The sequence below is a fragment of the Elaeis guineensis genome, chromosome 4 (assembly GCF_000442705.2).
Source record: "Elaeis guineensis isolate ETL-2024a chromosome 4, EG11, whole genome shotgun sequence".
Lineage (NCBI taxonomy): Eukaryota > Viridiplantae > Streptophyta > Magnoliopsida > Arecales > Arecaceae > Elaeis > Elaeis guineensis.
Window position 1 is genome coordinate 69,755,279 of NC_025996.2, and position 15,010 is coordinate 69,770,288.

The 15,010-nt window shown below is 40.2% G+C and overlaps 1 protein-coding gene across 1 annotated transcript in view; it reads right to left on the bottom strand.

Moving 5' to 3' along the window:
• LOC105034260 (cysteine-rich receptor-like protein kinase 2) overlaps positions 1 to 12,987 on the bottom strand; it is a 47,853-nt gene extending 34,866 nt beyond the window's left edge. Inside the window, 4 exon segments of the mRNA XM_010909336.4 lie at positions 7,335 to 7,462; positions 11,582 to 11,707; positions 11,930 to 11,959; positions 11,962 to 12,987. Of these exon segments, the coding sequence (XP_010907638.2) occupies positions 7,335 to 7,462; positions 11,582 to 11,707; positions 11,930 to 11,959; positions 11,962 to 12,679 (1,002 nt within the window). The 5' untranslated portion in view covers positions 12,680 to 12,987.
• Between the last annotated feature and the right edge of the window lie 2,023 nt (positions 12,988 to 15,010).

Genomic DNA, 15,010 nt, shown 5'->3' on the forward strand with positions numbered 1-15,010 from the left:
TTCCTTTCATCTTCCACCACCAAGCACTCTTCCCTCCACCTTCCAACACTCCACCTTCCAACAACAACTCTCCAGCAGTCACCAACCTCCCAAACCCTTCCACAGCCACTTACCACAAACCCTCATTTCTTCATCCTCTCCTCCCACTGGCTGCCATCCTCACCACCCATCTCCTTTCACTGACATCTGAAACAATGATAATAAAAATTTATTGGCATCCATATGATCTTCCTAGAAGATGGAGATGATGGGAAACCCCCTGGAAGACATTAAATTATATTCATTCAATTTTACACTTATGAAAGAGTAATGTGCATTAAAGAAATGTAAGACCATATCAAAGAAATCCAAGTGTTTTGCAATTTGCTCATCTTTTGCACCATCTAAGTTCAACTTCTGCCACCATGGTAGAAACATTATGGTAGCTGAATTATCCAGTATCACCATGAATGTGATTTTTAGAACTTGCAAGGCAATGAGATTGTGGCAAGTTGATATCTAGTATCCGTGAACTGTCTCAACAGCAGGTAAGTTGTACTCTTCTCTATTTTGAAATTTGAAGTACAAAAATGCGGTGTTTAGGCAGCGCACACATGTATCAATCCCTTCTCACAATCATGAACTAGAAGGTGGTCATGTACAAGTTCATTATGATGGAAAAGGTATTGTTTTCAATGGATATGAACACAAGCATCCAAGCATTAGTGAATCTTTCTAAAAGTAATATTATTCAATAAATCCACTTTTAGATGATGCCATAGGTGATTGATTTAAGCTCATGGGAAGCAAAGCTAGTTTGCCAAAGCAGAATGTGAGACTTAAAATAGAGACCATCTCATCATACACATAGGACCATGGTTCGCTGAACCAGACCGAACCACACGGTTCAATCTGTACTAAGCCAAACTGGCATGGAATTGGATCGGTTCAGTCCTGAAAATCGAAACAGGGCCTGAACCATTCCAAACCATGCAATTCGGTATGGTTTGGGGCCGAGCCAACCAGTTTGGCCTTGTTCCAATTTTTATTTTTTGTTTTCTTGTTGTTTGCTATAGTGGGTGTCCTGGGGGATCTTAAAAGAAAAGATTGTGGGAGGAAGAGAAGTTAGAGACTTCTCTTCCATCGTTTTCATCCTCGAAGAGAACTCCCCCCTTCTACAATATAAGCAAGATGCAAAATGAGAACTCAACAAATAAAGATACGTGAGTTTATCTCCCACTTCCGTTTCTCCTCTTCTTCTTTGTGTTCCTTTCAACTTCAAAATCCATGAAAATTGAAAAAACAAGAGGGGATTATGCCAAAACTTTTGATTTTGATATGATTTTATTATATATTGTAGATTTATAGATGATCTACACAATGATAATGAAATCATTAATTTAATTAAGTTTATAATTTTTTAAATTAAAAATATATTTTTGAAATAAAAAATTTTAAACAAATAAAATTCAAAAATTAATTGTCAAATCAAAATATTGTTCGGGGCTTTGAAGCTACTTTCGATATAAATTTGGTGTCCATTTATCAAAATTTTGATATATCATATGTATAGCAGCCTAGGCTTAAATTTGAATAAAATTAAAAAAATAAGTAGCATTTTATAAAAAAGGCATTAGCTTGCCAGCCCTCTGGACGATCCCGAATCTGAAGTCTCTGCCCCATGATAGGGACCCCAAGATAGGTCAATGTCCCTGTCTGCTCCAAGATCCCCAATCTGTCCCGAATGGCCTACTTCATCTAAACCTTCGTCTTGAGGCTGAAGGTGATAGTAGACTTTTGTAGATTCACAAACTGACCAAACGTCCAACAATAGGCCTCAATAACATATGCGAAGCACTCGCATTTCGAATCGAGGACCGACCAATGAGCAAGCAATCATTTGCGAACAGAAGGTGTGAGAGCAGCTAAGTCCCAGGAGCAAGCCAGTAACACTCCAGCTCTGGCTCCTGAACCACCATCTAAAGAGTACAAGACAAAGCATCAGCACATAAAATAAATGAGAGAGGGCACCCTTGACGAAGACCGCCCGCTGAGTGGAAGAACTCCATCGAGATGCCATTGATCAGGATGGCATAACTCGGGGCCTCCACATAGTCCATGACCTAGTCAATCCATCTGTCCTGAAGATCGAATTCATGGAGCGTCCATCGTAGAAACCGCCAACTCATACGATCATAAATCCGCTCCATATGTAGCTTGATCGCCAGCAGGCTCCAACGAATGAGGGCATGCTACAGATCATACATAAACTCCTAGACAAACAAGATATCGTCGGTGATGCAGTGGCCACTGACAAACCACCCTACTCCTGGTTGATCACATGTGAAATAGCCAGCTTCAGTCGTCCAACCAGAACCCTCGCACACACTTTATAGAGAATGGTGCAAAGATTGATTGGCCTGAAATACCCTGGGGCCGATGCATCAGGTCTCCTCGGAATGAAGGTGATCAATATCCTCTTCCACTACTCAGGAATACCTCTGAACTCAAAAACCACCTGCACTTCCTCAATGACCTCTCCATCGATGATTGGCCAGTACGATAAAAGAAGAGGGAAAAAGTATCCGGGCTTAGGGCTTTATCCTATCTGAGGGACCAAAAGGCTCCATGCACCTCTCAACCTACACTGACTAGTTAGGGCTTCATTCTCCTCATTAGAAATTCTACACATAGGGTCGGACCCCTAGAGGTGGTCATCCCCGTCCAAGAAAGTAGTCTAGCATGATCTGAAAAACTAAAGGATCCAATCCCTGATCTCATCACTATCCTCTCCTCTACCATCGCTCTTCCTTAACTGTCTAATATGATTGATAGACCTCCGGACCATCGTCGATTGATGGAAGAATCTGGTATTCCGATCACCCTCCCTGATCCACCACATCCTAGACTTTTGCCTCCATAGCATCTCTTGCTATCTCAATAAAGAGTGGTGCTTGGAGAGCATGTGACGAAGCTCCCTCACATAAGACTCCTAAAGGCCCCCCTTCTCGATCCTCTCTCCTCTAAAGCTCCGTAATGTCTGCCTCCACCACTTGATCCATCTGAAAATGTCACCAACATCGAGATGGTTCTACCGGATGAGCTTGCGCCTCGCCAGCTTAAGCCTCCTGGTCATCTGGTATCTTGGATCATCACGAACTGGCATCCTCCAAATCTCCTTCATCAAGTCTTACGATGTCGGATAGAAAATCCCAAACTTTTCAAATCTAAACAGAGCCCTGTAAAGGTGCAGGCCATTAGTAGTAATGAGAAGCGAGCAGTGGTCCAAGGCAATCCTCGGAAGACGCTGCACCTGGTGCTCCGAAAAGCACTAAAGTCAGTCTGCGATAGCAAGATCCCAATCAATCTCCCAAACCCTAGCTCCCCCAAGCCAGTTATTGCACTAGATGAATCTGGATCCGATGTAGCCGAGGTCAATCAAGCCTAAATCACCGATGAGCTCCCTGAACTCTCTGGAATCAGCACCTAGTTTCCACCCCAGGGGCCTGAGTGGACTCGGTCCCTTTCCTCCCCACTCCTTTGGTCACCTCCGATCCAGGCAGCCATTACCGGACGGCAACCAGCCATGGCCCAAGCCTCTCCTCTCCATCGGCTCGGACCACATTCTTCGAGTGAAGACCAGCTATTGACCTCCCTCTTCCCCGCTACAGGGCATGCCGCCGGAGCATGAAAGTGGCCGCATCAAAAATAAACTCTGTCAAGGTTCTCATACACAAACCTCTACCACAAGGTCCCTCTGACCTATTGATCAGCACCTCCAGTCTCAATGGCCGGGAGAGGTCAATTTTAACGTAGGCCCGAACAAAGCCGAGCTGTCTCCGCTCCACCATACGTCATCCACTGATGATAGCTCACCAGCCAGATGAAGGATACTTCAGATCACTGCCTCCCCCTAGAGCTCCCCCAGAAGCCACGAAAATCGAACCCACACCAAAATCGATCAAATCACTCATGATGGGAGGAATCTCGACCACTAGAGCTCCACCACCAAAACCTAGCTGGCGACCACCCAAGGCTGTTCGAGGGTCAAATCCCTCTTCTCAGCCTTTGCAAACTAGAACAGGAGGTGGCCTAGCTCTAGGTTGTAGCTCGCCACCTCCCCTTTCACACCCACCCACTACCAAAATTCTCTGATCACCACCTTGACCACCACTCTCCAACCAAGGCTTTGGCCACCACAACCGAGGCCACCAACTCCTTCGTGTCCACTTGAACATCATCCTTCGAGAGCTTGACCACCTCCGGAAAGCGACAGACAAGCTCCACCTCCTCCAAAGATGGCTCCAATAAGACCCAAGTAGAGAACCCATTCACCGCCCTCTTCCATCCCAAATCCAGCCGATCCACCCCCCAGGGTTGCTCGCCATCCCCTCCGGTGCCACAGACCACTGGATCAAGGTCGATCACCAGCGATCACACGAGAAAGCCTTCGAGAACTAATCTTAAAGCACCAATGGAAAACACACAACGATCACTATTACAGATTAAGAAAAGCCACCTCATTGCTTTTACAATTTTATTTTTAATTTTGTTTAATCTTAATACTTTTGCAGTTGAATAATAGGTCCATTTCAATTAGTAGCTCCTACTCTAAAGCGATTTGCCATCCGGATCCTCTCTCAAACGGCTCCTCAAGTAGCTATGAGCGCAATTGATTGACCTTCATCTTTATCCACAACAAGCAAAGAAATCATGTGACACAAAAATGCCTAACAATCTTACATATGTTCATTACAATCTAAAGTTGAGACCAAAATGCATTCAAGAGGAAGTTGAGTTGAAATACTCGGATCCAACTGTAAATAACTTTATTAATGATGAGGAATATCTGATGATCGAAAGATTGTGAGTTAGCAACATGAGCCAAGCTTAATGAGATAGGATCGCCTCTACGATCAATCAGTTTCATAGCTAGCAAGCTTAGGATGCATGCTGAGCAATGGGCAACCATTAATATTCCACGCAAGCTTCCAGTTGATCAACCACTGCAGGCTTTCTCACAAGACATGACAAGAGGGACAGATGCTACTCAACACAAAGACAAAGGAAGAGGAAAGATGGTTGCAATCCCTATAGAGAGGGTAGAGCAATCAATTGATCCACTCAGATTTAGAGACCAGACAGAGTAATGATAGTAATTTTTCTGATCGGCAAGAATCTAGTAGTCAGAGAAAGAGCGAAGGATAGGAAACCACCGTTTATGAGATGTAGTCATAAGATGATATTCGATTCACCAGTAAGTTCTAATTTACACATGCCACACAGGATAGGACCATGGTATATAAACTGATAAAGCTCGCGAGAATACGATTTCATACAAACGATGGACTCCTCGAGATCATTCAGAATATCATGCAACTACAGCTCATACATAGAGTTAGATCTACAGACGTATCAGATTCATTATATTATAGATCCTCTTATCCACAGCTATAGACAGCTTATGATCCATATGAATATGGATATGGTGCATCCGAGATATCATCTTTCAGCAACTACTATCCTATGCAAACTAAAGCATCTTATAGATCGAATTTTGATGCCGGCATATTCGGATGGACCCCTCCACAGTCATTAGATCAGCCCAAGAATACTTCTCAAAGTCAGAGCTTTAGCGAGAGATTTGGGACAAGTTACAATCCAACATGTATATCTTATGCGATGAGTACAGAAGACGACAATGCTACATGGTTAGAGGATGGGCTGATGTTCCATCAGATTATGTAAATAATCCAGATATTTATGAACGATATTGATACTCGACGAGATTCTAAATCTCAATATGTATTAATTATTTATTTTTTATATTTTTTAATTAATTTGAGTAATTTAGGGTTCGATAATATCTAGTCATTGTAAGGTTGTTCTCCTCTGACATAACATTATATTAGTTTAGATTTGCATCATATGCTTAATCGCGGGTGTACCGAAGTGATACAATATCAAATAACATCAACAAACATCAATTTGGGCTTAAAAATCATTCAAAAAATAATGAAAAATTGATTAGATATCTTAAAAATCAAAAAAAGAAAAAAAATGACGTGCTAGTCAAACCACCATGCCATGCTGTATTGAGTGTTGGTATTGTACCATACCGACCGACAATTGATACCGTCACCAATATCGGTTCACCCTACCTTGCACGGGACTCTGCACTGTAGAGACTAAAACATGACTTTTTAAGGCAATCTTGAATAGTCAATTATAAACATAATCATACCTGAGCTCTTAGCATCCATGAGAAGCAACTGTTAATGTATAGTTTTAATATCAGTTGTATATGGATTTAGTTTTCCCGTTGGTCCCTCTTTCTTTGCTTAAAGGCAATTAAGTCAAACAAGCATCCATGTACCTAGTTTGGATTTTAACCTCATACAGCTCAAGTAGTGGTTTTGCCATCCGTTATAAGAAGAAAGCTTTAGTTTGAGATGTCAACATATGGAGAACATCATAGTACACTTTACTCCTTCACAAGAAAGAATACTTGGAATTTAACTTTCCAATATAGCAGAGAGTAATCACTACAAATTAAGAGAAAAGATCATTTGACAACATATTATTTCTCCATCTTCAACTTAAAGAATTCCACTTTCCACAAAATTTATGTTCAATAAAAATAGTTTAAAAACTTAAGTGGGAATGGATGAACTACACGAAACTACTGGAGGTCACCAATTTCAGCTGGCATAGACACTAATATGATGATACGCATAATCAATTACTTCATAAAATATTTTTTTGGAAAAAAGAATGATTTGGGTCACCCAAGAATTCTAGTTTATACGATCCAAATAAGCAAGAGAGAGGAATCTGAAACTGGAGAAAATATCTTACCAATACCCAACTTCAGATTCTTCAAGAGACCCATTTTGAATGATGAAGTCAATAGAGACAGAAGATGAATGAGAGCAAGGAGGCCATGGAGAAAGGAGGTGGAGGGATGAGTGCCTAGTGGTGGAAAGAACTAAGGGAGATGGAGTTGTGATGAGCTGTGTTAAAAGTATGCAACCAAATAGGGGGCTGGGAGGAAGAAGGGAAAGGGAAAAGAGGAAAAGGGAGTGTCTCCTCGAAATTCTGGGTTTTAAAGAAACAGATCTGCAAGATCACATGATATTTTCTCTCATTATAGGAGATTCGATGGTTCCAAATCACCTGTATCACCATGAACAGCAACTTTTTTTATAAGAGGATGAACTGATGAAGTGACTTTTTATATAGGGAACAAGCAGCCCCATTGTTCCTTAGGAACTAATGAGATGACTTGTATATCAGGTCTGAAATTATACTGTAAATTCTACAGAAGCTACTATAGAATTTGTAAGTCCTCTCACCTTGTATACATCTCCAAACCCTCCTGCTCCCAGTTTATTTTCCTTACTGAAATTCTTTGTTGCAGTTTTTAGATCCTTGTAATGGAAATTCAATGGACCCTGGAGTTCTGTTGCCCCTAATAAGTCTCCTGCACAAGCAATTATGTTACACAACAGGAAAACAAATTTCATGAGAAATTATTATAAGAAAAACAAAGCTAATTTCAGTAAACCATCTGATTTAATCATCTAATTAGATTAATAAGGCCATGGTACCAGTTTTTAAAAAATAATAATAAGTAGGAAGATGAAAAGAATATACCTAGTCGAGCATGAACCCTTGGAAGACTGAAAAGAGGCAATATATGATAAAAGATATGGGCATCTAGCATTTAAAGCTCAAGCAAGATTGGTGGATTTGTATGAATGCAATTCAATGAACTATAAGGGCAATCCAGTTGAGTATACATGTATGGTATGATGATGACACATGAAGTCATAAACAAGCAAAAGGTACATGACCCTAAAAGATGCACATTATAGGTTGGGTGGTCAACTTTATGTTAGCCAAAACTGGTTACATCACTTTTATATCATCATGTACAACAATTTCTTAGGTCCTCTTAATATTACCATATGTTTTTTTGGACATTAATCTTTGTCTCTGCTTGTCCAAGTACCATTCAGTTTGATTCAGGTTAGTCTAAATCTCTTCCTTCAAGCCTTGTTTCATGTTTTTAAGCCTTTGAATAGCTGCTTAAAGTTTCTAGAGAGATGCAATTTCTGATTAGTGTTTGAATAAGAAAAAAGTTTTGAAGTGGGAGTAATCTTTTATGATGAGACAATAGGAGGAAAGCATCTAAATAATCAGGGATTTAGGGACTACTGCAGTTTATAATAGAGTATAAGAATTTGATTAATGTGTATGGACAAGTGTTCTTGGGCTTCTAGGATCCAGTTTCAGGTTTCCTCAGAAATTTTGGAAACGAAGAACAGATAAATCTCTAGATCATTCCATGATTACTATAGATAAGAATAGATATTTGGTTCTAACATAATGTTTGGAATAGATTTTGAGTGGTTTTATGACATATTAGTCTGAATGTCTGATTATGACATGATTGATTGATTTTATCTTCAAAAAGAAGTAGAGAAGGGAAAAGAGGATGAAAGGACAGGAGTAAGAGAAGACACAGTAATTAAGCAAATAGGGAAAAGAGAGATATCAAAAACTTGTTTCCCACACTAAAAGATGGTAATCTCCCTAAAAAGTGGCAAACAACTAAAATTAAATGTGATCAAATTGTTTAAGGATTTTTACTATCTATAAATCACAAGAAAAAAGCTTATATTTATAGAAAACAAACAAAAAGGAAATTTATCTTTTATTCATATAGTAACTTTGCATAAAAAAGAAGTATGGAAACTAAATAGCTGGCCAGTTGGATTGCTTAGACTCATTACTTAATAACACCATTACTCCATTGATGAACTCAAATGATGAGCTGGTTGCTGCTGACTAATAGGAACTCCAATACTATGAGAACATAAAATCTTTTAAGTTTCCCCAAATGACCATGATTTCTCATGGTTGAGTCCATCAATAATGCTTAAGGGCACCGGAACAACGAAACATAAAGAACTTAAACATTGACAAAGATAACCCCAAGTAGTTGGCAAAAGGATTGATGGATATGTTTATGCTAGGAGAAAGAACAGCAAGGTAAAGGAATAAAATTAAAGATTATTTTGAAAAATGCAGATCAACCAATCATATCAAAAAGTCTGCTTTAGGCTCTGAAACCTCCTTCTTTGAAGAATTATCGGAAGACCCAAGTAACACTATTCACTGTCTTGAAAAGAAGTATAAGATCTAAAAAGAACATAAAACTGTGTGAACGCCACAAAATAATCTACAAAAACCTATGAAGAAAAAATACTAGTTCCAGAAGATCAAATCAGTGCCTTACTGTTGAAATGTAATGTCAAGAAACTCATGGCCATTTAACTCAATAACTCAAATGTTTTCATAATGAACCTGGGCAGATAATACAAATACCAATAATCTGACAGAATGGAACTTATTAACCATAATTTAATGGGTTGCAACAGTGCAACGTAATTCATTATGAAAGAAATAGCTGCATATACATAATTGCAATTGTCTATGGCCTCTCATGTAGGTTACAAGTACAGCAGATATACAAGAATCTGTACTCATGTGCACAAAGTCTCTCCCCCCCCCCCATCTGTCTACACATATGTACATACATACAAGCATACATATATTCATACATATAACAAGTTTAAACCCAGCTTATCCATCCAAAAAGACAAAATGATGCAGTATGGAACATCTGAAAGTTGTTACCCTTATACTAGCTCACTCATCTATGCATGCGATGGACATCTAAGTGAACTAGAAAGAACAGGAAGGTGCCTGGAAGCCCAACAATCAGAAGCAGAAGGGCTGCAATCGAAAATTTTTATTGTTCTTGCAATTTTAACATTCAATATTTTAACTTTAAGAACAAAATAAAAAAATAATGTGGGAATAAGGCATTCACATTGTAGCCTTTGTTTGAAATTATTGTGGTACATGAGAAATTTCCTCTAAATATATTTCTCAATAACTGTGGAGTACAATTTAACTGTTGGTTCGCATCACTTCCACATTTCATCTGTTTTAATTTGGAGATCCCTATAAAAAATGGATATTTTTTTGTTTGAATCACGTCTGTTGTTCTTGCAAATTGATGCTTTTTAAACCAATTATGTAACAAAAAAGAAAAGGTGAATAGGGCAACATAAAAGAAAGAAGAGGTTTTCATGTCATCATTCTTCACCATGTCAAGAAACTAATGCAAGCTAAACCTAGCATTTACTGATAAGGACATGAATATTTGTAGTTCTTTTTCCCCTAAAAAGGAGCATACTTGAATATAGTGGCACAATATTCACTTATTTTAGTTGTTCCCTTGTTTGACCATAACCAAGCATGGTTCTCTGTTTATTCCAATCTCTCTAGTTTGACTGAAACAAGTTTAACAAAGTGAGAACAAGTTCCAAAAACAATTATGAAGAATCCAACCTCAGCTGGGCAACATTCATTCAGGTCTAGCGAAAAGCCAAAAGTATGATCAAAGAAGAAAAAACCAGCAGGTTCTACTATACTAACAAATATTCCAACTTGAAAATAAAGAGAATGGACTTGGAGTCTATTTGACATAAGATATAATTAATTAGTGTATATTTCTAAAGCCATAAAAGACTGAATTCTTCATCTGCTAGACTTATTAAAAGTATTTTTGAGTATGACTATTGCATTGCAGAGAATGAAAAGCATGATAACTCTCATCAAAGTAGAGGCCTCTGTTTGAGAACCTTCTACATTATCGGTACATTATCCTGCAGGTAATGACAATGAAATCGCATGTGCAAACAATCATTAGCAAATGGATTTTCAACACAATAAAATCATGTCTTTACAAGGATCATGGCATATACGGTACTCACTTTGTACCTCAAGTACGTGAATCAAGTTAACCAAGAAAATTTATTAGATTAAATGCTTATTATCTGAAAAAGGTAACTTAGTTTTTATCAGATATTGCTTGTTTCTGCTTTTGAACAAAATTAAGCATGGGCTCTTTCTTTCCTTTCTCTTAGATTTAGATAAAATAAGTTCAATGAATTCTAGATAAGTTTCCAGAAGAAGAAAACAAAATAAAAAAGGCAACGAGCCCAACCTCAACCAGGCCATATCCATTCTGATCTCAAAAAAATGCAAAAGTACAGTCAAAGAAGACTAAACAATTGGCTCTACTTTTATATTAAAAAAAAAAAAGCCAAATTTAAAGTAAAGAGCATATTCCTAAACGCTAGACTTGCTCTACTCTCACGGCCATTCAACTGCAAAGAATAGCACCTACAACTTGTTTTGGACTGGCCTTGAGTATTTGACTTTGTCATGAGTAATTCTTGCATCATTTAAATAAATAATTGGTGGAGCTCCAACTCTTCTTCCTAAAAGCAAACGTGTCAAAGATTCTCTTCTCTATTTGTCTTTCTTAGATTTTTGAAATCAAAATGAACAAGTATGCCAAAGAATCATAAGGTATGCAAATTGGATACTAACACCTTCCTGACAAAGGAGAAGAACACATCTAAATTATAAATTAGGCTCAAAAAAAAGATAGCAAGTAATGTAATAAGTTTCCCTATTAAAGGACAAACGCATGATGGCGAGTGATTTGGACTTTCTTTACCTGTTCGAGCCTTCTCGGGCTTTTTCGACCGTCTGACCCACAGGAATGCCACCAGACCTAGAAGCGACAGAGCCCCAAGTCCCCCTACAACTCCTCCAATGATGCCTCCCTTTGCTCTCCACCCTCCTACTCCACCATCGCACCCAAGTCAGCAGCTCTGAAATGTACTATAAGCAGCTTGCAGCATTGCGTTTCCGCATGAAAACCAGGTGTTCATGGAAACGCATTCAAATGGAAAAACGCATGGGGAAGACACTTCCAGTCCTTTCCCAGGCGTTTCCCCCTAGCAGCTAGGAGAAATCTCCGGTAGATTATTGGAAAAGCTATAATGTTTAAGGGTTTGATCACCTGAATCCAAGAAGGGAGCGAGATTCACCCCTCATTGGGTGGGAAGAAGGGGTCGTTGGAGTACCTCAGAAAGCACCCGACGTCCACCGCCCTCCCGTAGGAGTCCGGCGGGCAGCCCCGGATATTCCCGAGCGCCACCTGAAGACACTGGGAGCACCCCCTCTCGTTCACCGTCTCCACGCACTGCGCCACCCCGTACACCCCGCCCCTCTCCGCCCCGGCGAAGAACCCGGGGATCCGTGGCGTGGCGGCAGCGAGGTCGCGCACCAGCCTCTCGGCCGCTGCCGTGAATGCGGCGGCAGCCGGGCCGATGAGGCCGCTGCAAATGCCGACATTGCCGGGGAGGGTGTCCTGGTGAAAGAAGGGGGCGCTCTCGTAGCGGAGGAAGCATCCGTCGAAGATCACGCGGCCGCCATTGGCGGCGGAGCAGTTGCGGAGCCGGTCTTCCGCCGCCGCAAGGCAGGCGAGGCAATCGGCCTGAGAGAGGTAGGGGCGGCACTGGAAGAGGGCGTAGACGGGGTTGGAGGCGCGCGGCCGCTCGGCGGTGGCGAAGGAAGAGAAGGAGGAGTTGGAGATCTCGGCGCGGAGGTCGGCGTAGCTGGCATTGAGGTTGGCGAGGAAGACGCTGAGGTCGCTGACATTGTACTGGCTGCAGCCGATGTTTAAGAGGTTGGTCTCGGGGTTAGCGGTGACCGGACTCGGACTCCATGTTAAAACTAACAGGGAGAAAAGCAGGTAGTAGCGGAACATTCGGATGAGAGAGAGGTGCGGTCACCGGAGGTGGAGATCGTGGTGAATCCACGGAGGAAGTGGAGAAGCAGTAGGAGTGAGATTGAGAAAAGGCCGCTGGGTTGGTGTATTTCTTCAAAACAAAAAACATTTGCTGGAAAGCTTTCGGCTTTCCTTTTTTTTTATTTCCTTTCTTTTCTCACGGCTTTCCATTTTTCCTTGCTATTTTTTGGCAATATATCGGACGGATAGCGCTAATGCGCGGGTGGCGCCGTCACGCAAGGCTGCGGATGGAAAGTGCGTAAATTATTTTTTTGCTGGATGGCAAGGGGTAATGGCCAGGGTGTCCGTTTTAGGCTGAAATCGGATTGCATACAAATATACTGATATGTTTATTTCTTATTTATTTTATTTATAAGTATAGATAGAGATATAAATATTAATTAAATATAAAAATTTATATCTATATTTGTTACCACAAAACTTCAGTGAGGCCTTCGGTTAAGTGCGAAGTAAGCGCATCTTACTCCTAAATAAGAGGTGAATCTAAAAAGAAAATTTATTTACTGAAATTTATTCGGTGAAGAACCTTCGATACTTAAATCAGCTAAAATTAAAGGAATAGTAGAGCAAACCATAGGAAGAGAAAGCTTAATATCAAGAAAAGCTTACGCTAATCTCTTTCTTACCCCACCCCCCTCTCCTTTTATATGGGGATTGAACTTGTCATTGCATGTAACTTCCACCCCTTGGATCGTAGGGACGTGGAAGTTATCAAATTTAGATGAGTTTAGTGGGCAATTATTTCAGCCTATGATATGTCAGAAAATAGTTAGTATCTGTAGTATTCATATCATGTATTGTAATTGTTCTTTTGATACTCGTCTATCCGAATGAGATAATCGATCAAATACTGACATGATTATAGATCCATACATAGTCGTATCATTAAATAAGTCCTTGATCATCGCCAGTCTAATTCGGTCAATAAGTATCTGAGTAGATCTAGTAAGATTGTCGGTATCATACCGAGGTTGTAGCTCTATGTATTTACCCCAACACTCGTCCCTTACTCTCGAGTCCGAATTAATCTGAAAGCATTGGGCGAAGGAGCAAGTCAGGATTTTAGATTTTTTACTCGATTTTTAATATATATTCGGTGTGTCATTTATATCGTTGTCTGCATCTATAGTGTGTCAAAAAGGCATGTCGGATCATTTTGTCGTTTCACAAGTCATGCAGTTGTCTTTTCATTTTACGTGTTATGTAGCCGTTTTGTTATTTCGAAGCTCGATAGTAGTTATGATTATAGACTGCGAAAGTGCCATCTCATAAAATTTTGAAAGATTGAGTGATTCAAGTGATTGCCCTCGGACTGCTCATATGTGGCCACGTGTCGACAGTGTAATGGTCTGGATACTTTTGTCCCAGATTAATCTTATGTTGCAAGATCACAATGGTGGTGCGCCGAACGGATGTGGGTTAGTTAGCTAAGATTTTTGCCACATGTCAGCATCACTAAGAAAGACGGGATTCGGGGTTTCCATCTCAGCCGTTCAGTTTCCCTATATGTAGATGACATTTTTAGCCATGTTAGTCTTCTCCATTTACTTTCCTTTTCATTTGCCTTACTGTTGTTTTGGCTTCTCTCAGTCCGTAGCCTTCCAATCTACAGTTGAGAGGGGTGGTCATCTCCATTGTGTTCATCTTCAAAGTTGCTTAATTTTTAAGGTCAAATTCCTCCCCTTTTGCTTTCCTCTTCGATCCAAATCTCAAATTCTTATAGGGTTTCTCTTGTTTTCTTCTCTATTTTATAATTCTTTCCATATTTCTTGCTCTTTAAGATGTCATCATTTAGAAATGAGTCTAGTGGTGAGAACCTTGTGAGAGATCAAGGTTCTCGAGCCCCACCTTCATGGGATAGGGTTAAGCCAATTTCTCGAGACAACCCCGAGAAGGTGGTCTCTTCTCATGGGAACCAGTCTGATTCTCAAGGGTCAGATAATTCGGCCATTGAGAGTCTTTTAGGTCCGTTACATGAGAGGTCAGAATTATCAGAGATCGATTGTTTAGTGTTTGAGGGACCAATATCGGATCCCAAGTCGAAATCAATTCTCAACTTCGGATTGAGATGGTCGAGTGACTCATCCTCCTGATGGTCGTCTCACCATCTATGAAGAGTTTTTTTGGTCTGGACTTCAATTTCCACTTCATTCATTTATCCATAGTGTTTTGATTGGTACCAAATTGTTCCCATCCAATTGGCTCCGAATTCCATTAGGATTCTCTGTTCTTTTATTGTTCTTTGTTTCTTTCTCTATTTTGAGTCGAGAATCTCTCTTTTTTTAACTC